The sequence below is a fragment of the Schistocerca gregaria genome, chromosome 2 (genome assembly GCF_023897955.1).
Source record: "Schistocerca gregaria isolate iqSchGreg1 chromosome 2, iqSchGreg1.2, whole genome shotgun sequence".
Taxonomy (NCBI): domain Eukaryota; kingdom Metazoa; phylum Arthropoda; class Insecta; order Orthoptera; family Acrididae; genus Schistocerca; species Schistocerca gregaria.
The window spans coordinates 123322090-123348842 of NC_064921.1; the positions used below are offsets into that span (position 1 = coordinate 123322090).

Here is a 26753-nt window from a genome sequence, read left to right on the forward strand (position 1 = left end):
TGTGTAGGCACAGTATCTGCACTTGCTTTACAATTATTGAATTCACAAAACTTACAGTTCTGGTTAACACTGTGAGACTCATCAAAAACATTAGTGCCAAATAAGAAAATACCTCAAAAATGTGCAAGCAGATAACATTTCCCGTTATAAGGAAAAGTCTGACATAAAGTACCAGCACTTATGTTGTTTTGTATCAATAAAACAAAATGTGTTTGGTGACAAAAGACATTTTTTATAATTGAAAAATTGGATTTGCAATATCATCAATAATTATTCATTATATCAAGCATTGTGAATTCACTATACCAGAGGTTATCCAGTCTCCTTGACGTAATAGTGATAAAAAGACAAATATGAGCAGCTCTATACAACTTTGAATAAGAGACTATAATTAGATTTAATACATTTCACGTATAAAATCTATGATACTTCAGCACCATGGAAACAGCATCTTTGAATTCTAAATGTTCTGCTACAAATTCAAAATTCAGTAACTCTGTGTCTCTTATTTTCCTTAATTTATTTTTTAGCATATATTTTACAGCTTTTCAATTCTTTATACATCACTTATTCTTCTTTGCCCCACAGGCTGAATTACAAGCTGCGGCACCTACACAATTAAAAAAAAAAAAAACATATATTAAATACCATATAGGGGTTAACTATCACTCTATTATTGCAACAGAAAAATGTGACAGTAACTTCTACAAAATTTCTTCCCTGAAATTAAAACTGTAAAGTTGTTGACTGAATATCACAACTTCTTAATTACTCACTTAAAATATCTATAACAAACAAGGCAAAACAATAAAATGAAAATATAAGGTTTTAATAATAGCAAAGCTTTACCCTTTCACTACTACAGATGTACTTGCTACATGCTGAGCTGAGAGCCGCTTCATCATCACATCACTCATCTACCGAGGCTAAGCAGCCTGCGTTTGGGCTTCTACTTGGGTCGCATTACCTGAGCAGCCTGTCACATACTGTGCTGATCATTTCTGGAGTATTTTCTGTAGTGTGTCCCTCTGTTGCTCTAAGATTTTTCACTGGCAAGATAAACATTATTGTAGGTGTAAGAACTCTTTTCTAACTTTGAAGCTTCTCTGAAAATTTATGGTTGTTAAAAATCTTAGGAGATTCCTTCAGTAGTTCCTGATCTCATTTTGGTAACTCATTCTCAAAGTTAAATCATTTTCAGATTATTTTGATTTGGAATTACATCTCTTGTTGGAACACAAGACTGTAGTGTTACTCCTGTTGAAACAGATGGCTGAAAAGTGTTGCTTTCAGAATAGACGGAGTAGTTATAAATTACACTAATATCAAATAACCCATTCACACTATTGTTCTTTGTGAATATTTTCACGATCTCTAACTCAGTGCAATAATGACACCCTTTTATTTGCTTTGTGGAACAGAGTAAGAGAAAAGACTGTCTTACCAATCCTGATGAACAATAGACGTAAAGCAAAGTCATATCCAGGAAAAAACAACTTAGCAGCCAGTAATGTGAAAAGCTGCTGATATATGAGCTGGAAACTCTGATGTATGCTTAGACTTGTCAACAGCACTCAGGTACCTGAGTGGCGGTGCAACTACGTAAGTCATTAGTGCTCAGGGTTCAGTGAGGACACCAAATTTAATATTGTCAACAGTGGTAAAGGGAAACCGAAAGCCCATGCTTAAACTCATCAACAGCACCTGGAGCGTAGTGGAGCATGACAAGTTAACTCATCAACAGCAATCAAAAGGTTACTATAACACAAAACATAAAAAAGAGATATATAGAAAAAATTCAAAGAAGGGCAGCACGTTTTGTATTATCGTGAAATATGGGAGAGAGTGTCACAGAAATGATACAGGATTTGTGCTGGAAATCATTAAAAGAAAGGCATTTTTCGTTGTCACGTAATCTTCTCACAAAATTCCAATCTCAAACTTTCTCCTCTGAATTCGAAAATATTTCATTGACATCATATTACATAGGGAGAAATTATCACCACAATAAAATAAGGGAAAGCAGAGCTCATACGGAAAGATATGGGTGTTCATTCTTTTTGCACATTATACAAGTTTGGAATAATAGAGAATTGTGAAGGTGGTTTGATGAACCCTCTGCCAGGCACTTAAATGTGATTTGCAGAGTCTTGATGTAGATGTAGATATCAGGTTTATGTAACTTATGATACACATTTTGTGGTGTTTTTTTTTATCAAAAGCTATGCCAATCTAGTATCCTCACTTTCATAATTTCTTTAGATTGTAGCTAAGTAATAACTTTGCCCCTTCCCCCTTTTGGTTTTCTTTCTGTGGAATATGTTGAACAAACTGTAAAATTTTATATCATTCATGGACCTCACCAAAACTATACCTGAAATGAAAAACTTACGTTCACAATTGGAGGCTGCGAAAGGACATACACCACAGCATTAGCGATATGTTCTGGCTCCAGATAGGGAAGCTGGGAAAAAACTTTGTTCTTATCAATTTCCTTGGTGTTATCCATGATTTCAGTCTTCACTAGGCCTGGACATATTGCCTGCAACAACAATGAAATCATTAATTTCTCTTGAGCTCTACCATATTAGAAAATTTATACACAAATACTAAGAATATTCTGATGATTAATTATGGTAGTATTATGATGGTGGTTGCAAATCTGGAATGGAAGATATGAATGTGCTCAATGACAGATCACTCTGCATTGATCACAGAAGACAATGAAAAATAAAAAGGTATTTGGAGAGCAATCTCTGCACCTCTCAGACTAGTGACCACCTCTGCATTGTGGTTTTGGGACAAAAAGAAAAAGAATGCTCTTGGATTTGCTAAAAAGGCCTGCTCAAGTTGCAACCTGATCACTTCAAACATCTTCATCAAAAAAAGTCACCAAACAATTCTCTATTTCCAGAACATAATTTATGTATACATGGAATGCATATGGGCCTGAATATAGCATTAATGAGATGTCAAAACAGGTTGTCTAAATAAAATAACTTCTGCAAATATACAGGTTTGGCAAATTTTCTTTGGTAAACATCTGACCAACCACTGTCCCATATCCATCATGGACAACAGAAATCAAACGTATTCAGTTCTTCCCCATTCCTGAGTGGGTATAAAAAAATTCAATCCCAGTAAATTAGGACTTAGTGGAGTGGAATTAATTCCCCAAAGAGTAACTGCTATGCTCCTTGCCCTTTTTGGTGAAGAATTTAAGAAATTTGATTGAAATCAGCAGATATTTTAATTAGCATAAGCAGGTACTTTCTGTATAAATGAAAATGTATAAGAAAAAAATTTCTTGTGAGAAATGAAGGCAATATGGGGTCATGGCGTGCAGGTAAAAATAGAGTGTAATGGGACAGTGGAGTGGTAGGGGGAGGGGGAGGAGGAAGGGGGGGGGGAGAATGAGGGGTGGAGGGAAGTGGGAGAGGGAGGATGGGATACAGTGTCACTGAAAATATGGTACTAAGGATAGAAAGATTAGCAGTAATATACATAATAAATATGTATATTACTATGTCCTATATAATGAATCAAATACACAACCAGTACACAAACCAAATAAAACCTTTTTGTCATTTCAAATTAATCTTGCAGTATGTACAGCTAGTAATTAAACTAAACCAAACATATTCACTTGGAAAGGGTGCAAATTACTAAATCAATGTTATAGTAAAGCAAGTTTACTGGACATATTACTTCCAATCCAAAAGTCTACAAAACCAAAGCTGTCCATAATTACATTTTCCTTTACAATAAAGTAAAATAGGCTTGAGCAAAAGTGATTTTTTTGGGGGGGAGGCAGGGGGAGCAGAACGGAGGGGGGGGGGGGGGGGGGGGATTGTGGAACAGAATAACCAGTGGGCAGTACAGAAGGAGTGACAAGGGGTGGGGCATAGACAAGGATGGCAGGTTGAAGTGGTGGAGTGTAAAAGCATATGGAGGGCAGAATAGAGTGTAGAGTGTGATATACAGTAATAAGCAATACTACATACATAGTACCACCTGACGGAACACACCAGTGGAATCAATCAGAATACGAAGTGAATGGGTGTTTTCACTAACATGTTCTGTCATGTGGTACCTTGCATATAATATTGGTTATTACTATATGCTACACTCTATATGCTACTCTGTTCTCTCTGTACTTTTACACTCCCCCCCCTCTCCCCCCCCCCCCCCTTGTATAGCCCCCACCCCTTGCCACACCTCCCCTATAGTACACTGGTTCTTCTCCTCCCCCCCCCCCCCCCTCGCCCCCACGCCCAATCACTTTGGGCTCAAACCACTTTACTTTATTGTAAAAAAATTGTGCTGGTTAAAAAGAAAAACTTGTGATTATGTACAGGTTAGGTTTTGTAGACCTTTGGATTGGAATTGATATGTCCGGTGAACTTGCTTCACTATAAAATAAATAGTAAAATTTGTACTTTTCCCAGTTGGATACATTTGATTTAAAACATTTGATTTAGTTTATTACTAGCTGCATAGACTGCAAGATTAACTTGGTATGACAAAAAAATTATTTGCCTCGTGTACTGGTTGTGTATTTGGTGCATTATACAGGATGTAGTAATATATATCCTTATTGTACATTTTACTGATACTCTTCAAATCTTTAAACTTCAGTTCTCCTTGACACTCAATGAACCCCACGATACCTCCTCCCACACTGCTCCACAGTCTCATACCTCTCTATTTTTACTTTTACCTGCATAGCCATGACCTACTATTGCCTTCATCTCTCACAAAAATGGTTTGTTAAACCAGTCCTTTTCAGTGGATGAAACTGTGTCTTCATTACTCTACACCAGATGTGTTGATCACATAGACATAATTTTTATTGTTATTAAAATATGTGACTTTTCATGTAGCACCTTCACTTGTATGTATGTAAAATGGTTCAAATGGCTCTGAGCACTATGGGACTAACGTTCTGAGGTCTTCAGTCCCCTAGAACTTAGAACTACTTAAACCTAACTAACCTAAGGACATCACACACATCCATGCCCGAGGCAGGATTCGAACCTGCGATCGTAACAGTCGCGCGGTTACAAACTGTAGCGCCTAGAACCGTTCGGCTACCCCAGCTAGCAGGTATATAAAGTTGGTTGTTTTTTTTTTAATGTAAAAGATCTACTCTGTAATGATTGCAGATATCAGTTAGATATGAACCACAGTCATCTTTGCGGTATACATTTAGCATGGCTTATACTACTCCACCTTGAGCACATCTCAGGCTCACTGCTGGAATTCTGTTGCACACATTCATCTAAGCTATGGACAATATATAAAAATATGTTGTGGGCAACATACTTAGTTGACTGAATAGTGTCATTTTCATTAAAGTCTTATGTAATATCACTGACTTAGTTGTAAAAATTGTATATTATTCATATTTTGTTCCTGTCATTTAGTAGGCACAGTATAATTAACTGGAGTCCCAGCCAACTAATTTACTCAAATTTTTAAACTGCAGTAATAGTTTATCTGAGCAATGGTGGGAGTTGTCATTTTTATAAAGAGAAACCAACATTTTTTAAGGACTGCTGTTTCTTGCAAGAGCATGAGATTAGACACAGTGCAAGGCACATGTTACCTGGTCGCAGATTAAAACTGCAGGAAAAAACTCCACATTTTGTGCATAAGAAAGCTTATAAATAAAATCTGGAATTGGAAGCGAGCCCCAATTAAAAAAACCACTGAAGCAGATATGGAAAGTAAATGTTATTGTAGCATAGAAAATTTCTTGAATGATAATAACTTAAAACAGTATCTCTATGAAGAAGTAAAATACCTATTATAAGATTAAATTAATTTTATTCTATAGTAAGAAGTGATGTATCACAGTCTTTGATTGTGTATAGCATATTACATGAGAATAAATATTTAATTTAATTTGATTTGTTTAAACTCTGGCATAGTGCTCTCATATGCTTCCATTTACCATTGCATTTTATGTCAATGTTTGACAGAGCTCAATTAAACAGCAACCTGCATCTAATATATGTAGACATAATATTTTATCACTTTATAACATTTATGAAATATCTTGAACTAAACAGCCAAAATGTTAAAATTGGAAACAACATTACCACATAGCTGTTGGGAACAATTTGGGGAGTACAAACAAACACTTACAGACAGCAGCACAATCAGCTGTGAACACTGTTGCCAACTACTGTTCTCCTTTGTAGACTACACGCAAAGAAGTTAGCAAGACTGACATCCAACTAAATGACACAACAAGAATTGTCACTGATACAATGAAAGCAACATCAGCTCCTTTGATTCATGTTCTGTCTAGTAAAGCACCACCAGATCTTAGACAATAACAGGGATGGGAGTGTGGATAGAGAATACAACAGATCAATTTCTAGACACCCTTCATTCAACAAATTTTTTTCTTGCCAGCCATAAATGTAGATAGCCTGTATGAGATATCAACAATCTCTTTCAGCCTACTCCTTGTGATACAGTAGAGTGCTGGGAAGATAACTGAATACTCCATCATGTTGCTTTTACAACTGTAGGAAATTTTATCACTGATGATGAATAAAATTTGTAGATGTCCAATGAAGCAAAATGTGTGTAATTGGATACTGTTCACTGGATAAGATATGGTAAATATGTTTGACAATACTATGCCACTTATAAGCAAACAACTGCCAAGAAAAACCTAAAGTCACCTAAACCACATCAGAATCAAGTATATAAGATGCAAATCATTCATATATAAATGGGAGACAGTACACATATCATTTTGTAAGTGGGAATAAATAGAGTGAATAGTGGACCACATTATTAGTGAATATCCAATAAGGAGATTTCTAGGGCGCTGGAATGCTTCATGAATGCCTCTCCAAAGACTACTGAGTGGTTAAGTTCTCTGGACATGGATCTCTTACAGAACCAAGATACTAACAGGTATCTAAATGTTAACCAAGTACTATAAATTCATACTACTATGTTGATACTTCTGTGTATTTGTTTTAAATATTATTTTTCTGTTTTACATGTATCACATCTACATCTATACTCTGCAAACTACTGTGAGATGCATGACATAGGGAATGTACCATTGGACCAGTTATTAGCATTTCTTCCTGTTCCATTCACATATGGAATGCAGGAAGAAATGATCATTTGAATGTCTCTGTGTATGCAGTAATTCTAATCTTATCCTCACAATCCCTGTGTCAGTGATACATAGGGTGTTGTAGTACATCCATAGAGTAATCACTTAAAGCTAGTTCTTGACACTTTGTTAATAGGCTTTCTTGGCATAGTTTATGTTTGTCTTCAAGGGTCTGCCAGTTCAGTTCTTTCAGTAGCTCTGTGACACACACCCATGGATTAAACAAATCTGTGGCCATTTGTGCTGCCCTTCTCTGTATATGTCCAATATTCCCTGCTAGTCCTATCTGGTATGGGTCCCATACACTTGAGCAATATTCTAGGAAGGGTTCTACAAGTGATTTGTAAGCAGTCCCTTTTGTGGACTGATTTCACTTCTCCAATTTTCTACCAATAGACCAAAGTCTACCAGCTGCTTTAGCCATGACTGAACCTATGTGATCATTCCATTTCATATCCTTACAAAGTGTTACACCCAGGTATTTGTATGAGTTGGCCAATCCCAACAATGACTCATTAATAATATAGTCATAGGATATGATGTTTTTTCGTTTTGTGAAGTGCAAAATTTTATATTTCTGGACATTTAAAGCAAGTTGCCAATTTCTGCGCAATGTAGAAATCTTATCAAGATATTATTGAATATTTATGCAGCTCTCAGATAGTACTTCACTAGAGATAGCTGCATCAGCTGCAAAAAGCCTTATTTTACTATTAATATTGCCTGCAACATAATTAATATACAAAATGAACAGCAAGGGTCCCAACACACTTGCCTGGGACACTCCTGAAGATACTTTTACATCTGACGATGACTCTCCATCCAAGATAACATGCTGTGTCCTCCCGACAAAAAAATTCTCAATCTAGTCACAAATTTCACATGATACCCCATGTGATTGTACCTTTGGCAATAAGTGTAGATGTGGTACTGAGTCAAATGCCTTTTGTAAATCAAGAAACACTGCATCTATTTGGATGCCTTGATCGAAAGTTTTCAGTATGTCATGTGAGAAAAGTGCAAAATCCATCCTGGTTGGTATTAATGGTTGGTATTAAGGAGGTCATTCAGTTCAAGATACCTCATTATGTTTGAGTTCAGAATGATTCTTCAGCAAATCAGTGTCAAGGGTACTGGACAGTAGTTTTGTGGATCAATTCTACTACTCTTCTTGTAGACAGGTGTGACCTGTACCTTTTTCTAAGAACTAGGCATGGTTTTTTGTTCAAGGGATCTATGATAGATTAACTCAGCTGCAAATTCAGTACAGAATCTCACAGGGATTCCTTTGGGGCTTGGAGCTTTGTTCAATTTTAATGATCTCAGCTGTTTCTCAACACCACTGACACTAATATTAATATCTTTTCTGCAGTATGAGAATTAAACTGGTGCAATTTGCCTGAGTTTTCCATTGCAAAGGCATATTTGAAAATGGAGTTAAGAATTTCAGCTTTTGCTTTGCTACACTCACTTCCAGTTCCTGTATCATTCTCTAGGGACTGGACATTAACTTTGGTGCTCTAACAGCCTTTACACATGACAAGAATTTATTTGGGTTCTGTGAAAGATAATTTGATATTATTCTGGTACAGTACTCATTGAAGGCATCACTTATTGCTCTCTTGACAGCCAAACACATTTCCTTCAGCATCTCTCTATCTACAGCTCTAGGCTTTGTTTACATCTATTATGCAGTAAACTCTGTTTCTTTAGCAATTTCTTTACATTCTTATGCAATTTTGCCATGATGTTGTTATCATTGCTGCTGCCTTCTGTCTGAAGTCTAGTTTGATGCATCTCTCCCAGCTAGTCTATACCGCACAAGTTTCTTAATATCTGCGTAAATACTACAAGGTACATCCATCTGATCCATTTGCTGTAGTCTAGTCTCAATCTTCTTCTACGTTTTTAACTACCATACTCACCTCCTTAACCAAATTAACTACTCCTTGGTGCCTCAGGATGTGGCCCATCAACATAGCCTTTAATTAGTCATAAATCTATTTTCTCCTCAATGTGATGCAAACCCCTTCATTGGTTGCTTGATCTACCTATATAATCTTCAGTAGTATTCCATAACATAATGTTTCAAAATTAATTAGCTGTTCTGTGACTTGTTATGTCCACTTAGACAAAGGCTTCAGTACATCCTGATGGAGAAAATGTGAAGAAATTCATGCAAGAACAAATTTTGAGTTTAATAACCCATTCATGATGAGCTCATTAGAAATATAGCTCAAGCTCAGGGTGTTCATTGGTTCATTCCTATTCAAAAACACTGTCACCCATGAAAAGGACAATACCACCATTAATACTTATCCTATGGCTGATGTAATATTACAGCACTTCTGGGAAATGGGAATGCATGGCAGCAGTAATATTATGTCATGCCAGTAATGATTTTCCACAATGTCAAACATATTTTCATTGCTCCAAGAAAGGTCCGTGAGGTCTGAAGGCTTCAAAGTTCCCACTATGACTGCTGGATGGCTGTGGTGCCATCACAGAAAAATTTGTCGTTTCTGAAACCGTTGTTATTGTCTGTTGCTACATAGGCATTATGTGACATTCAAGTTATCTGTTTCATGTGTTTTTTGTTCTTTGGTGTTGAAAATGTGTAATGCAGAGGGGAAATATTTGGAACAAATGATTTACAAAGTTCTTGGTGAATCTGTAGATGATGAAAACAAAGTATTTGTCCATGAATCAGATTACATGCCACGTAAAAATAACAGTAATTCTAATTTTTTTAAAGAGGAGTTGCTGCACATGTTTATTATAATGTTTTCACAGATTGTGCTGTTATGGATTCTCCTGCAGGCACACTGTAAAAAAAGAGGCTCCTGTACAGGATATGGGCGATGTTCCTTGAGATGAAAATACAGTCATTGAAGGTAAGCATACATGATGTGAAATGTGTAGCTGATAGTGAATGTCTAGAGGAATATATTGTAAATATGCAATCAGCAGTTCATTCTTTAAAGAGTTGTAATGAAACTTCATTAGGAAACCACTGAAATGCTAAGTTACCTGAAATGCCATGCATTACCCCAACCAAACCCTATAAAAAGTCTAAATAATGGAAAAGAAACACAGGATGAAGGTCCAAAAGCCAAAATATCACAGACATAAGAAAAGAGACAGGCCAGAACACAAGTACAGTACAAATGGAAACTTTGGAATTCAAGGAAAAATACTGAATCTCACTTACAGTCACAGACAAAAAATAGCACAAATGTTGCAAGAACTACAAGCTAATGCAACAGGTTTAGTTTGGCCATGTCTCCAATGAATCAAGTCACACAGGAGCACTAAACACTAGCAGGGCCACTAACAAAAAAGACATTGCTTTAATATTTGGTGAAGCAAATGCTGTCTACCAAAATAATGCCAAAGAAGCTATTAGATCTACTAGAACGGCCTTAAATAATTTTGAAAATGTATGTGTAGTGATATCACATATAGCAGTCAGGAGAGTTCTAGTTCCAAGTTCATATGTAAACAAGGAAATTGAAGTCACAAACAGAAAACTGGTAAAAATTAAAAATTACCAATGCCTTCCCAAACACATTGTTTTCAAAACTTGAGGGCTTAGAAAGTGTGCATTACCAGTATACCAGGTATACCACACACTGTATGTATTTGAATAACATCAGAAAACAATATGTTTGTAAACAAATTAAAAAATTCATCTGGAAATTTACTGGAAAAAAAGATGATGATCCTGTTACATTACAAATGGAAGCAGCAGGTCTGGCAAAGCACTCTAATACTTGTGCAGAAATGAAGGTAACATCCACAGCACTTCGTCTAACTTTGTGAATTGTGCCTGAAGGACTAGTCCAAGACAAACTGTGTATTCGAACAGCTTCAAGAATCAATGGAATAACAAGTGCAGTACAGTCCATGTCTGCTAGAACAAGCACTCAGAACGCTGAAAGCAAGAACAATAATTCAAGGAAAACACTTCAATAATCCAAATAGTTGCAATAATAATAAAAAAGAAACATCAATGCAGCCTGTAGTGACAACCAACACATCCATGAATGGACAAATTAACTTAAAACCAAAATGACCAAGAATGACCTGGGATTTTTTCTGCACCAGGGCAGAAAACATTGCAGTATAGAACATTCAACAAATGTACAGGCAACTAAACCCTCTACAACCAACTTGGGAAAACCAGTTGTAAGTGTAACTAGATCTAGGCTCCCCCAAATTATTTTCAAGTTATGAATCTGAATATTTGGTGTCTAAGGAATAAATATCTTGAGCTAGAAGTTGACTTAGATGAGTTTAATGCTGAGTGCTTGTGTTTTTGAGAGCTAAGGTGTATGGAATACGAGTTAAACAAAATCATCATACATCATTTTAGACTAGCCAGCATTTACTGTAGGAAAAATGCCAAAAATGGTGGTATCTGTATTTGAACAAAATGAGGGGTAAAATTCAGAAGGAGATGTGATTTTGAAAAGTTATGTGTACAAAAGCTCTTTGAAACAGCTGCTATTGAATTGTATGGCAAGCAAAGGAAAACAATGGTAATGACTGTGTACAGGTCACCATCTGAAGATATAAATAAATGTACTTCAAAGTAGAAATGATGCTAAACACTGGCTGCAATGAAAAAGCTACTTTGCTTCTTTGCAGACACATGAACATAAATCTTATGTGCAGTAATACAGTTAAAGATTGTTTTTGTACATTTTACTGAGTTTTAACATGTCACCCCAAATTATACAGGGTAAGTCACTAACTATTACCACTTAGAATAACTCTGGAGGTATGATAGTAACTGAAAAGTTTGTGGAACAAATGTTGCATCGGACAATGGGGGCATAATATGATGTTGGTTTTTTGTTTGCTAGGTGGGGTCGCATCAGCAATATGAAGTTCAGCTTTGCTTTTTTAAATGGGATGCTATAGTTTGATACTTATTTTCTGATTTCAACTATTGAGGTGAACCCAGTGATGTGTAACAGTAAGGTCTTTATAGGTCAATGTAGGTCACAAAGGCGGCACGAACATCCATTTACAGGAGGTGTTCGAAATGATTACCACTGGTCTCAATGCAGTGCTGCAATCTTCTTATCATGGATTGAGTGGTATTCCTTATCACACTGTCACTTATTGAAGCATATGCTCTTACAATTCTCTCTTTCATATCTTCAGGTTTAGTTGGAATACCTTTGTAAACAATGTCTTTTAAAATCCCCACAAGAAAAAATCCAGAGGCATCAAGTCCAGCAAATGAGCTGGCCACGACACACCTTCTCTGCATCCAAACCAGTGATTTGGTTATTGTCTCTGCAACTCACTTCTAGCCATCAGCAAAAAATGTGCTGAGCATCCATTCTGTTGATACGACCTGCTGTTCCTTGTTCCAAGAGGCATTTCTTCCAATAACAGAGCTAATGTTTCTTGCAGGAATGTGGTGTACTTCCAACCATTAAGATTTCCTTCGATAAAATGGGGCCTATAATTCTGTCCTCCAGAATACCACACCATAGATACACTGCCCATGGTTTTTGGTGTGCATCTTGCCACAGCATACATGGATTTTCAATTGGCCAATAATGCATATTATGCAAATTAACATTCCCATGGTTCATGAATATAGCATCATCAGCAAATAAAATCAAATTAATAAATGTGTCATGCCTCTGAATCTGAAGTTGAGCTCATTGGCAGAATTCAATGTGACGCATACCATCTGTGCCAGTTAATTCTTAGTGGAGACTGATATGGTAAGGATGATATTTATGCGATGCAGAACATGGACAACACTACTCTGGCTCAGTCCGGATACCCTTGTGATTTGACGTAAACTAACACAAGGATTTCGAACCACAGTGGCAAGAGTACCAATTTCTGTTTCCTTGTTAGTAACATACCTTTGTTGGATATGTTTCTAGTGCATTAAAGATCCAGTTGGTCTCAATTTATCATACATATATTTAAATGTATGACATGTAGGATGAGTATGTTGAGGATACCTTTCAGAGTTTAACTCTCTAGCTCCCACTGAATTTCGTTGGCATTCTCCATAACTGAGAAGCATATCGACTTGTTCTTCTAAGGAATACATCATTCAAATTCACTTGATTCAAAGATACTAGTCACACCATTCCTATTAGAGTTGCATTTGAAACCATTGAATGCTGTTCACATGTCAATGGCGTGTTAGATGGATACGCCATATTCAGTGAATACTTGCTATTTGCATGATATATGAGAAAGAATTGTCAGAGCATGTGCTTTGAGAAGTGCCAAAGTGATAAGGAATACCACTCAATCCATGATAAGAAGATTGCATCACTGCATTAAGACCAATGGTCATCATTTTGAACACCTTCTGCAAATGGATGTTCATGGCACCTTTTAGACCTTCGTTGACCTTCAAAGACCTTACTGTTAAACATCACTGGATTTGTCTCAATATCTGCTATCAGAAAATAAGTACTAAACTATGGCACCCCTTTTTAAAAAACGAAGCTGACCTTCATATCTCTGATATGACCCCACCTAGCAACAAAAAACCAACATCATATTATGGCTCCCATTGTCCCATGCAACATTTGTCCCACAAACATTTCAGCTACTGTCATATTTTTGGAGTTATTCTAGATGGCAACAGTTAGTGACTCACCCTGTAGATCCTACTTGAAGAACACACACATCACAGACTCTCGTCGATAACATATTCTCTAACTTAGATTCCAATGAAGCAGAGGTAATTAACACTGATATTGGCTTATCTGATCACCACCCCTCTGGTTCTTACAGTTCCATCAATGCCTCTGTAAAACAGCTTTACACCATACCTGTACAAGAAATTTTTCTGAAGACAATTGCACACATTTTTTTAACTGTGTAACCCATGGATGGTGGGTAGATATTCCATCAGAACTAATGGCAAATACACTCATAAGCCAAAACATTATGACCACTGCCCACCATGATTGGATGCTGCATGATGGCATTGTGGGCACATGACACAGTAACAAAAGTATGTAAGCAAAGCAGACATGGATGGAGGATCACTCTAGCACAGATATGGGCTGCAGATGGGGAAATCCATTGAGATAAGTGACTTTTGAGTATTATTACGCAGAGCCTGTGAATGAGTATCTCGAAAATGGTGAATCTGGCCAAATGTTCACATGCTACTGTTGTGAGCAGTACAGAAAGAGGGAGGAGGACAGTGAAACTACCACTAAGTGCTAAATGGTTGGACATCCATGAGGCTTCACATAACATGACGTTTGGAGGCTTGCTTGCTCTGTGAAGCAGGATAGTAGGTGATCTGTAGCATCTCCACTGAGAAAGCACAATACTGGTGCACATACAAGTGTATCGGAGCACACTTCCCATCATAAATGGTTGAACATGGAGCTCCACAGCAGACCATTCCTACATGTTCACTTGTTGACCCAATGACATATGATAATGATATCAGTGGGCATGGGACCATTAATCGAATGAAATTTGTCAGCTCTTCAGGTGAAATACAATTTTGCTACAAACAGTTGGATCTCTGAAATGTAGAATCTGTGATTTATTTAGTTTCAAAGGTGGCTAACCAAGCTATTAAAAATGTGGTCATAATGTTTTGGCTCATCAGTGTAATGCATATAACATTTTTTATTCTATACTCATGTTCCAACTTGAAATGTGTTTTCCCTAAGAAATTACTGAGGTCTAAATCTTCAGAACAAGAAGTACATAAACTTTGTATAGCTACATGTATTAGGATTTCCAATGCCAATAATAATCTACAAGCTAAGCTGCAACCACTGTGCTTCATTCTATGTGGGTGTGACACCCAACAAGCTGTCTGTCCAAATGAATGATTACTGACAAACTGTGGCCAAGAAACTGCTGGACCACCCAGTTGCTGAACATACCACCCAACACAGTGTTGTTCATTTTAATGACTGCTTCACTCCCTGTACCATCTGGATCCTCCCTAACAACACCAGCTTTTCTGGACTGTGTTGGTGGGAACTCTCCCTGCAATATATCCTATGTTCCTGTAGCCCTTCTGGCATCAACTTCTGTTAGTCACTGTCATTCTTCCAGCTATCCCCCCCCCCCCCCCCCCCCACTCCCTGTTTCCACTACAGTCCTACATAGCCTTCTATTCCACAAGTGCACTGACAGTCTTTCTGCTTCTCTCCTTTTCCTCCCCCTCCACCTTCTGTCCAACCTTCTGACTGCATGTAGCTGCCAAGCCCTCTCTCCACCTTGTCCCTGTATGCTCCCACAAACTTCGCTTTAATATTCCCCACCTGTAGACTGCTCTACCTCCCCCTCTCCACCCCAGTCTCCTTAAACCCACCACTCGAAATTGTTTGTAGTCTGGCCTTGACTGCCAGAGATAGAGGTCATCTGTGAGTCAGCTGGATTTGTGTGAAACATATGTGTGTGTTTTGTGTATTTCAGTAGAACAATTTCTGGCTGAGAGCTTACATGTTTAGTTGTCTTTTTGTTGACCCCTTCTGCAACTCAGTATCTAAACTATATGGTGAGTAGAAATCCTATCCTTTTCATAGTATAGTTATTATTACATCCTGGTTTATCCAGGAAATAATTAAGATGAGAAGGAGCTTAAAACCAGAAATGGCAGCAGTGCAGTTTCAGATTGCAAAACCTTTAGCATATATTGCAAAGTCATCCTTCAGTGAAGGTGTGTTTCCTCAGCAGCTACAAGTCTCAGATGTGGGATCACTATTTAAAAATGGAAATAGACATGAAATAGAAAATACTGTCTCATATCACTTTTTTCTGTTTTCTCCAAAATATTAGAGAAACAGATGAAATTGAGAGGCACTAGTTACCTAGACAATAATAAACTTCGAAATTATAAGTAACATAGTTTGCTAGTAAAATTCAGAAGAGAAACTGCAGTTATAGACTGCAAACAAAAGTGTAGTAGGAATCAATTTAGATATGTCTAAAGTCTCTGCCATCAAATTCCCATTGATAAGCCAGCTGGTTTCAGTCATATCTCAGAAACAGATCTGAGATTGTAGAGCACACCACTGTTAATTTAAATTAAAAAAAGGTTAGATTCAAAAGCAAAAGAAGTTGTTTTAGGAGAACCCCAGGGCAGCATCTTAGGGCCATTACTCTTTTTCATATAGACCTATGTGAATGATTTACAGTTACAATATGATACAGCTGAAATTGTATTATACACAGATGACGCAAGTCTAAGTGAGTGATTAAAAAAAAAAACCTCATTACATTCCACTGCTCATAAAATACTAAAAGATATTGAGACTTAGCTCAGTGCAAATAAATAAACACTGAATACAAAGAAAACAAATTATATAAAACTTGGTAAAATTATTAGGGATGCAGAAACTAATTTAGAACTGGATGACAGACTAATCGAGAGAGTGCAATTTGCAAAACTGTTAGGAATGTGTATAGATGAAGTTATGAATTGAAAACACCATGTAAGATTCATTACACACAGACTTAAATCTGTCTACTTTGCATTGAAAGTTATTGCAAATGTCTGCTTGTTGGAAGTCATTAGAATGGCATACTCTGGATATTTTCATTCTGTTGCCTCATATGGAATAGCATTTTGGGCCAGATCAGAATTATAATCTAAAAGAAAATTTTATCTTACAAAAATGGGATGTTCAAATAATTACCCACACTCCTATACAAGTTCACTGCAGGCCTCTTTTCAAGAAATTAGGAATATTTACTCTGCCATCATTCTATACATTTATATGTGTGTCTTAACTAAAGCAAATCTAAGCAAACTCCCCATAAATGCTGACTTTCACAACTATAATGCAAGGAACAGAAATGATCTCCATACAGAACAACTAAAAAAAGCACACACTCAGAAGCATGTAAGCTATGGTACGTGATGCAATTGCACAGAACGTTTCTGATGTTCGTATAAGGGAACAGATTTTGAAACTAGTCAATCCCTCCCTTCAACAAGTGATGGATATATTGGATCGGCAGGACACACTTGACCGGCTTGTTGCCACTATCAGTGATTGCAGACCATGCGCCGCCACACGGCAGGTCTAGAGAGACTTCCTAGCACTCGCCCCAGTTGTACAGCCAACTTTGCTAGCGATGGTTGGTTCACTGACTTCTACGCTCTCATTTGCCGAGACGATAGTTAGCATAGCCTTCAGCTACATTATTTGCTACGACCTAGCAAGGCGCCAGTATCCGTACCATTGATATTGTGAATCATGTACCATGAAGAGCGACTTGCATCATTACTGGATTAAAGTTACGTATTTCACCAGCTACATCCGTTTTTCTCAATTCTAATTTCCTTGTCGTGTTCCAGACCTCACACCAGCCTCCTTGAGGTATACGGGTTGGATCTCCTGCCAACCACAACACTTGGCTGATATAAATTTTAAATTAAAACTTAGAAAATTTTTAATTGTAAAATATCACTTCTCAGTAAATGAGTGTCTTGAACATCAAGAAAATGAGTTTATGGACTAATCTCCAAAATACAAAATGCAGTTGTGTAATAAATCCTGTGAGAAGTTTCTATCTAAATATGTTTCAGTTTATACAATACTACTTCACTTTTTATATCACCACTTATTCTATATGTAGTGATTACTGGTAAACAAATCACTACCTACCATTTGTAAGCAAATAAATAGTAAATTTGCTGGTATATCTTGTAGGCAGTTTCATTTTGTAAACTCCACATTTTTTATTTCTTTTTATGACAAGTGCCATTCATTTATATGATGACATGGATGCTAAATAAATAAATCAAGAAATGTATTGGAGCATATGAGTCCAGTGAATGTAACCTTGGACTGCACATCCCTCCATATGCCAACTGCATCTCATTGTAATCTACTATGAACAATCTTGTGTTTTGTGCATTTCTTTAGATGTAAATTGTCCATGTATTTAAATACTAGAACACTTTTTCAATTTTTTACTGCAATGAATCTGCTAAATTGAAGTTTCATCTGTGTAATCAGATTTAACACTAGTAATACCAAAACATCTGTATTTAAAGTAGAAAGTCCTATTGACATAAAAATCTTGAAATTACAACTACATATTTGTACACACAAGTTATAATTAAAAAAAAAACATATATTTTAGCCAGTCCACAGGCAATGGCAGTTACCTGTGAGACCAGCAGCATAAGAGTTAACATCAAATGGTGACAGATAAACACAAATGTGTGATACAACAAAGAACAGTACACAGCATCAAATGGTTTTACTTTCATCCACACATCCTATTCTGAATGTTTTTGGTTTGTATTGTAATGAGTTGATAATGGGACATATTGGCTGTGCATTCATAGATGCCATATTCAAAAGACAATTGCACTCTATATGGGTTGGTATTCTGCACCCTGTTGCTATGCTGAAGGCTCACCAATTTAAGATGTATTCTCCCACCTATTGCAATGGACTGTGAGTGAGAGGTAACTACAGGCCCCAGCACAACCACTCACGGCTCACCTGGCCCTCATCTCCACCAATAAAAGGATGGAGAATGAAACTGAATGTGTCCTATTCAAAGGAACCAAATATGGATTCAGTTTAAGTGACTTAGAAAAATATTACACTGTTGGACTACTCTATCTGGAGATATTTGTGCCATGCTGTAGAGACAAAGATAGCAATAACAACACTCAAAATACACTGCCCAATGGATAACTGTGGTGGCCAGTTGTACAGTGCCTTACTCTGTCCATGTTATACTTCAAGAGTGTCCAGTCTCTCACTTCTCTCAGATCAGGATATCTAGATTGTTTGGTCCAGTGTTAAGTGTTTAAAAATCTACATTTGATTTTAATTTAATACTTTAAATATATATCACAATATAATACTCTACACAGTAATAGGAAATGAAATGAAATGATTGTATGGCATTGCTGGCTTAGAGGCCCCATCTGGCAACACCCACTCCACGAGCAGAGAAAATCTCCAACCTGGCCGGGAATTGAACCCAGGCCCGCTGCATGGGAGGTAAGCAAGTTACCAACCAGCTAAGCAGGTGGACTATAATAATAATAGTTGTAATAGAATAAAAATATTCATAACATTAAAAAAGAAATATGTTTGTTAACCTTGGTACTGATCAGTGAATAAAACACCATACCGTAACCCTGATTCCAGATTTCTTCTCAAGCAAGTCCTTTCTGAGACCCTCTGTCAATACCTGAACTGCGTGCTTGCTGGCAGCATACATGCTTATACTTGAGGAACTTGGAGGCAAAATTCCAGCAATACTGAAAAGTAATAAAACAAAACAAGGTCACACAAAACCAAAAATGTTAAACTGTATATCTCAGAAGAATACAGCAGCAAATATTGCTAATAACAATACTGAAATTTATATACTTGCATGAGATTACACAAAACTTGGTTATTTAGCAAGATCATATTTACATCTATCGATCAGGTACAAGTATATAATTTCATTTTACAATTTTATAAATATTCGCTGAAATGCAACTGCCGTACCCATGTTGTAATGTAGCATTCAATACAAATAATTAGTAGACAACCCAGTACAAAGGTATTTCTTGATTTGTGTTTTTTTCTGTATTTTGCAATTGTGGATTGCCATATGGCTTTCAGTAAATAGTTGACATTTTCGTTGCTAGTTAGAGGATTTTGAACCATTTATAATTAAATTTATTAATCTCCAAAATTAATAACATGTAAAGAAGCATAAATAAGCAAGGTTGCGGCACTTCATTTTTACACCATAGAAATTATAACATTTTACATGAACTGTGAAGCCTTTGAAAAGTATAAAAATTATTGCATCAACTGTAATAAAATTTAGAGAAGAGCAAACCATGTATTTACATTAATAAAATGAAATGGTCACAAAATGTTAGAGTTGTAATTCTCCATGACAGGTAGAATGGCCTCCAAGTGCTTAGTGTTGTTAGTGTTTAGTGTTGTTACCGAACCTGGTAGGGCATATAAGGGACCTGAACAGTGTCAGGTGTTGATGATCACATGGAGATTCACATACTTGTGTGAGATAACATTACTGGCATTTGACAGATTTTGAAAGGGGCATCACTATAGATCTCCAGTTGGCTGGCTGGTCAAACTGTGAGGCTTTTGTATGTGTCAATGGCTCAATATTGGACTGCATGAGAAAATGATGGCAGGCGTACTCATTGTCAAGATTCCAGTCACGGATGTCTGACCTTCGCACAGGAAGATTACCATACTGTGCACCAAACACATTGTAACTCATTCATCATGTGTGTCTTTCACCCAATAACAAATAATGGATTCTGAGCAAAGTTCTGTGTCATCCTGCACCAATGGTCAGAGACTAGCAGCAGTTGGACTAGCAAATTACTATCCAATGCTTAGGCTGCCATTAACACCATAACACAGGCACCTGCATTTAGATTGGTGCTATGACTGGGAAGCATGGACTGCTGATGAATGGCATTGCATTTTGTTCAGCAATGACTCATGCTTCTGCGCTTACCCAGAAGACCATCATCAGCAAGCTTGGTGATGATCTGGTGAGAGATCCCATTGCTCCAATAATTTGGAGACTCACAGTGGCATTACTCTTGAATTCATGGGTTGGGAAGCAATTGAGTATGACTTGTAATCATTGCTGGAACTTTGGTAGTCAACAGTACAACATGGACATCCTGTATCCTCATGTGTTACTTCTCATGTGATAGTACCATGGTGCCATTTTTCAACAGGACAATGCTCATTTACACATGGCATGTGCCTCTATGAATGTCTTCTTGATGTTGACGTGCTCTCACGGCCAGCAAGATCCCAAGATCTGTCTCTGATAGAACATGTGTGGGACCAGCTTGGACATCAATTCCATCCCAATGCCAATATCCAGGATACCAAGGAACAATTGCTGCAGTTGCAAGCCAGCTTACCTCACAAGAGGATACAACTCCTTTATGAAACTCTTCCAACTAATTCAATGTATCATCCAGGCCCAAGAAGGTGCAAGTCTTATTGACAAGTGAGCTTGAACTCCCAAGTTCACTTTGATCTGATTTTATAATCAATGCAGCAACGTCACATACCCTCTGAACCTGAGAAGTTTCATTTTGTTTACTCCTTACCTTCTAAGTGCTTCACTGTTTTTGTCAAGCAAAGTATCAGAAATGTCTGATGAAATAATCTGTGTGTAATTAAATCAACTGTGACTGATACAGCAATATAGAATGAAAAGTAGTTATTGTTTAGGCCTACAAAATCATAAGTGGCAGAGGCCACAAGGATTTTGCCTTTTTTTCTTTTCAGGCTGCCTTGGTGGAAGTTGCTATATGATTTTTCACCTTACATAGTAAAGTGCAAACCAGTCTCTTGTTATCTCTTCTAAATTTCTGAACCAGTCTGTCTTGCTACCAATGCTAAGTATCTCAGTTTTATTTATTAACATTGCTACTTTCATCACTCATGTACAGTGATGTGATTCAGCTTTTGTGTTCTAAAACTCTCCTTGGCAAGTTAACTATTCTAAAATTATTAATTTTTACTAGGTACTTCAATGGGGTAGTAAAGCCAGAACTTTATGTAGACATATTTAATTATAATCAGATTTTACATAATTTAACATTTTTAATACAACACCATGCACTAGCACACACTTTAAAATGTACTATACAATCTTTGTACATATTTCAAATTTATTGCAGTGAAACTGAGAGAGGTGACATAGTAGTTAAGACACTGGTCTTACATGGTGGTTCAAATCCCTGTCCAGTAATCCAGACTTAGGTTTTGTGTGTTTTTTTTGCCAACTGCTTAAGATAAATGTCAGGATAGCTTGTTTTAAAAGGACAGGGCCAATTTACTTCCATAATCCAAGGTAATTTTTCTTCTCTAATTACCTCATCATTGACAGAACATTAAACAATGACTTTCTTTCCATTTTATTATAATGTACACCTTCTTCCAAAACTTTGCAGTTGAGGTATGTTCATTAACTGAATAGGTAGTCTTTTCCATGTATACTTCTTTTATTACTTGTTTAAATGGGTCTTTAAATTGAATTAGAAATATGAACTAGTTAAAAGTTGTGGAATTTTCTGTCAAATTATTTACAGAAGGTTGGAAAGACATAGAAACTGACCTAAAAGAAGCTCAATCTGGGTTCAAGAGAAATGTAGGAACAGACACTATGACTTATCTTATAAGATAGACTGAAGAAAGGCAAACCCATGTACACATCATTTGTATATTTAGAGACAACTTCTGATAATGCTGTGATTAAGAAGGCAGCAGGGATAAAGTACAGATATCAACAGGTGTCTAAATAAAACATTCCAGGCAAACACAATTTAATGGTCTCTCTCCTTTTGGAAATGTCCAGAAGAACTGACACCACAAACCTAATAGCATTATTCAATGCTTACTTTCTCACAGGACAGTAAATTTTCTACCCAGTAATAAAGAACCAAATACTGATTCATTAGATTTACTTGTTCAGTTACTACATCAAAAGCAAAAGATATTACTTTGGCATTTATCAGGAACTCTACACAGAGAAAGTAAAAAAAAAAAAAGATATACAGGTGGAATATCTTGGTCATGGGTCCAGATCATGAAGATACAAGGGGATACCCCCCCCCCCCCCCCCCCCAAAAAAAAGCTGAAATTATTTCTAAAAAGCTATTTATTTTCAAATTGTTCACAAAACAATCTTACCCCTTCAAAACACTCTCCATTACAACTAATACATTTGTCCCACCAGTGCTTGCACTGCCTGAAATATTTTTTGCAGTCATCTTTAGAAATGGCTGACAGCTCACCTCTCATTTCTTCTTGACATCTTCATTGTTGTCAAATCAGTGTCCTTTCCTGCCCCTTTTAATGTGTGGAAATGGAAAAAGTCACACAAAGCCAGGTCAGGCAAGAGAGGTGAGTGGGGAGCAGAACAATGCCATTTTTGGCCAAAAACTATCTAGCAGATATGGCTGTGTGTGCAGGTGCATTGTCGTGGCAGAAGAACTAGTCCCCATCTGCCACAAATTAGGCCTTTTTTTGACAAGCACTCTTGTGCAATCTTCTTAAAACTTCCAAGTAAAAGATTTGATAGACAGTCTGACGTGAGGAACAAACTCTAAATGAACTATGCCCCTGGCATCAAAAGAGCAAATCAGGATTGTTTTAATGTCTGATGTGACCTGATGACTTTTTTGGAGTGTTTGACGATGACATCCTCCAATGGCTTGACTGCTGATTTGTTTCTGGGTCATAACTGCAGTACCATGACTCTTCACCAGTAATGGCCTTTGACAGAAAATCTGGATCAGTTTCAAGCTGTTGTTTCAAAGCATGACATGTATAACACCCCAACAACCCCCTTAATGTCAATTAAGACAGAATATCATAATATGAAGTAGGGAAGAGTTATCTTGGCAAATACGAGATCTTTACCGATAAGCTAACCCCAACAAGTTTTGATAACGACAACATTATACATCACTGAGAGTTTTTGTTATGAAAAGAGAAGGAAGAAACCTCAGATTTAATCAATGGACAAATATCCAAGTGATAATTGCAATTAATATCTTGAAAGCTAAGTCCAAGGTAATGTTAGTCAGAGATAACTGTTATGTTGAAGAGAGTTGTAAGTGCAACAAAGAAATACAATGTGCCTACAATACTCTTTCACAAAAGAAGTCGCTTGCTGGCTCTCATCCTGTAAAGATGTGCGAGTACAATTCTTGTCTTAGTTATTGAGAGGATGGAATGCGACGAGATTGTTTTGTGTTCAGAAGTGTTTCTTGCGTGACGTGATTCACGAACTTCAGAAACTGATTTTATAAGCAGAGACAGGAACTGATAGACACGTGTAATCGTGCATAATGGGTTAATTGAACTTTATTGATGAAACTAGTGAATATTGGACTTGACTTTCAAACAGTTGGAAGTAAAAGAAGAGTGGATAGTATATCAAAGGACTACACTCAATTAGTCTCGAGTAGGACACAATTACATGACTTCACAAAGATAATACAAGTATGCTGAAGAGTCAAGTTGTCGTAATTGTCAAGAAACTTAATTTTAATAGAACGGACTTTACCAACCAACTGCATGTGCATGTGGTGCGAAAGTTATAAAGTATTTAGTGGCCAAGGAACAATAAACTGTTCGTTCCAAGTGAAATATCAAGAGTGGACAACATTATTAAGTGATTTAATCATCTTCCATTAAAATTCACTGAACCAAGCTCCAACCATAACCCACTAGTCTCTGACAATTGATCAATTTCTGTCAATGGTCTATGAGCACAAGCTGTTGAATTTTTTCAATATTTTCGTTGATTTGGATAGTTAATGGACATCCAGAAAGAGATTTGTCATCAATCAACATGTCACCATTTTTAAATCAAGCAAACCACTGATACACTTGGGATTTTCCCATAGTGTTATTTGTTTTCAACATTAAAACAGTTTCAGCAGCATTTTTACTGAACAGAAAACAAAATTTCACGGCTGCATGTTGTTCACTTAAACCTGCCATCATAAGAAATGAAAAAAGAACAAAACAGTGTCAGCAAAAACAGGCACTGAAAATGAACAGAACAAGCCAGGTTGACAACACAGGCAGCAGTAAACTGGCTATGAGTTGCGCTGTACATGCCTAATGGCGGAAATGAGTACTACACAAGCTCTGCACACAGTAATGTATTTTTTTTTCCACCCCCTTGTATCATCAATGAACCTGAACCAGACAAGAAGCTTGAGATTTTGGGAGGCTAGGAAGGTTTCCTCTAAATGTTTCTTAAGCAGAGTGGCATAGAAGAGCGTCATGCAGATGGTCATGGCATTCCTTATACATCTAACAAATTACAACCTCACACAATACTGCTTCTCCTTTAAGACTACGATTTGTAGACAAGTCTGCAGCACAGCCATGGACCTCCAGAATGAGATTCTCACTCTGCAGCAGAGTGTGCGCTGATATGAAACTTCCTGTCAGATTATAACTGTGTGCCTGACTGAGACTCGAACTCGGGCCTTTGCCATTCACAGGCAAGTGCTCTACCATCTGAGCTACCGAAGCACGGCTCATGCCCGGTCCCACAGCTTTACTTCTGCCAATATCTAGTCTCCTACCTTCCAAACTTTACAGAAGCTCTCCTGCGAACCTTGCACAGCTAGCATTCCTGAAAGAAAGGATACTGCGGAGACATGGTTTAGCCACAGCCTGGGGGAAGTTTCCAGAATGAGATTTTCACTCTGCAGCGGAGTGTGCACTGATATGAAACTTCCTGGCAGACTAAAACTGTGTGCCCGACCGAGACTCGAAGGTAGGAGACGAGATACTGGCAGAAGTAAAGCTGTGGGACCGGGCGTGAGTCGTGCTTCGGTAGCTCAGATGGTAGAGCACTTGCCTGCGAAAGGCAAAGTTCCCGAGTTCATGTCTCGGTCGGGCACACAGGTTTAATCTGCTAGGAAGTTTCATTTTAGCCATGGACCTCTTCATGGTGTCCTCCAAAGCCGATCTATTTATAGGTCATCTGGAGGAAACTTTTCTTACCTTCCAAAACTATAGACACCTTATCTAGTTTATGTTCACTGGTGATATCTTCATTATCTAGACCCACGGCTAAAACACCCTAGTCTCATTCCTCCACAGTCTCAAAAACCATCTCGCCTATTTGGTCTGCCTGGTCCTCCTCAGCTCAACATGTCAACTTCCTGGACATTGATCTCCACCTCTCTGATGGCTCCATCCACATCTTTGGCGAGGTCAGGCCCACTAGTCATCAACAGCACCTGCATTTCGGCAGCTGCCATCGCTTCCATCCCAAGACAATGTCTGCTATACAGACTCGCCACCAATGTGCAGAGTGTCAGCAGATGAGAACTCCATTACTCAATATGCTGAAAGTCTCACAAAGGCCATCACAGACAGGCACTATTCCGTAAATCTAGTCCACAAACAGATTTCCCACGTCATATCCTCACACATCCCTAAAATACCCACACCAACAACAAACTGGCCATAACCTCATCATCCAATATCATCCATGATTGGAGCAATCAAACCGCGTCCTTTGCTAGGGCTTTGACTATTGATTTCCATGCATAGAAATGAGGCACATCTAACCCACAATATTTCTCACTCCCCCTTAAAGTGGTATTTGACTGCCCACCCAACCTACACAACATTCTGGTTCACTGCTATTTCACTCCCAAACCCTTGCCACAGAGATCACAATCCTGTGGAAGACTCAGGTGTCCAGTTCACCCAGCACACCCTTCTTTGGTCCTGTCACAGGCTTATCCCAAACCATCACAGGCAGGGCCACCTGTAAAAGCAGCCGTGTCATATACCACCATTGCACAGCATTTTGTTTGGGTGTGACCACTAGCCTCCTGTCCACCAAAATTAGTGGCCACTGCCAACCTGTGGCCAAGAATAGAATTGACCAACTAATGGTGGAACATGCTGCAGAGCCCATCAAGCTCAATTTCAATGGCTGCTTCACCTTTTCTGAACTACCTAGAAGAGTGTTATTCTTGCAACACATCCTCTGTTTCCTCAATCCTTCTGGTCTCTATCTCTGCTAGCCCCCTGTATCCACGACTTCATCCGAATGA

The 26753-nt window shown here is 37.6% G+C and overlaps 1 protein-coding gene across 1 annotated transcript in view; it reads right to left on the reverse strand.

The window, feature by feature from the left end:
• Positions 1-211: 211 nt before the first annotated feature.
• The window catches only part of LOC126336491 (farnesol dehydrogenase-like), a 138018-nt gene continuing 111476 nt past the window's right edge, over positions 212-26753 (reverse strand). Inside the window, exons 4-6 of the mRNA XM_050000235.1 lie at positions 19283-19412; positions 2393-2542; positions 212-610 (exon numbers count right to left, since the gene is read on the reverse strand). Of these exons, the coding sequence (XP_049856192.1) occupies positions 557-610; positions 2393-2542; positions 19283-19412 (334 nt within the window). The 3' untranslated portion in view covers positions 212-556. The remainder of the gene's footprint in view (positions 611-2392; positions 2543-19282; positions 19413-26753) is intronic.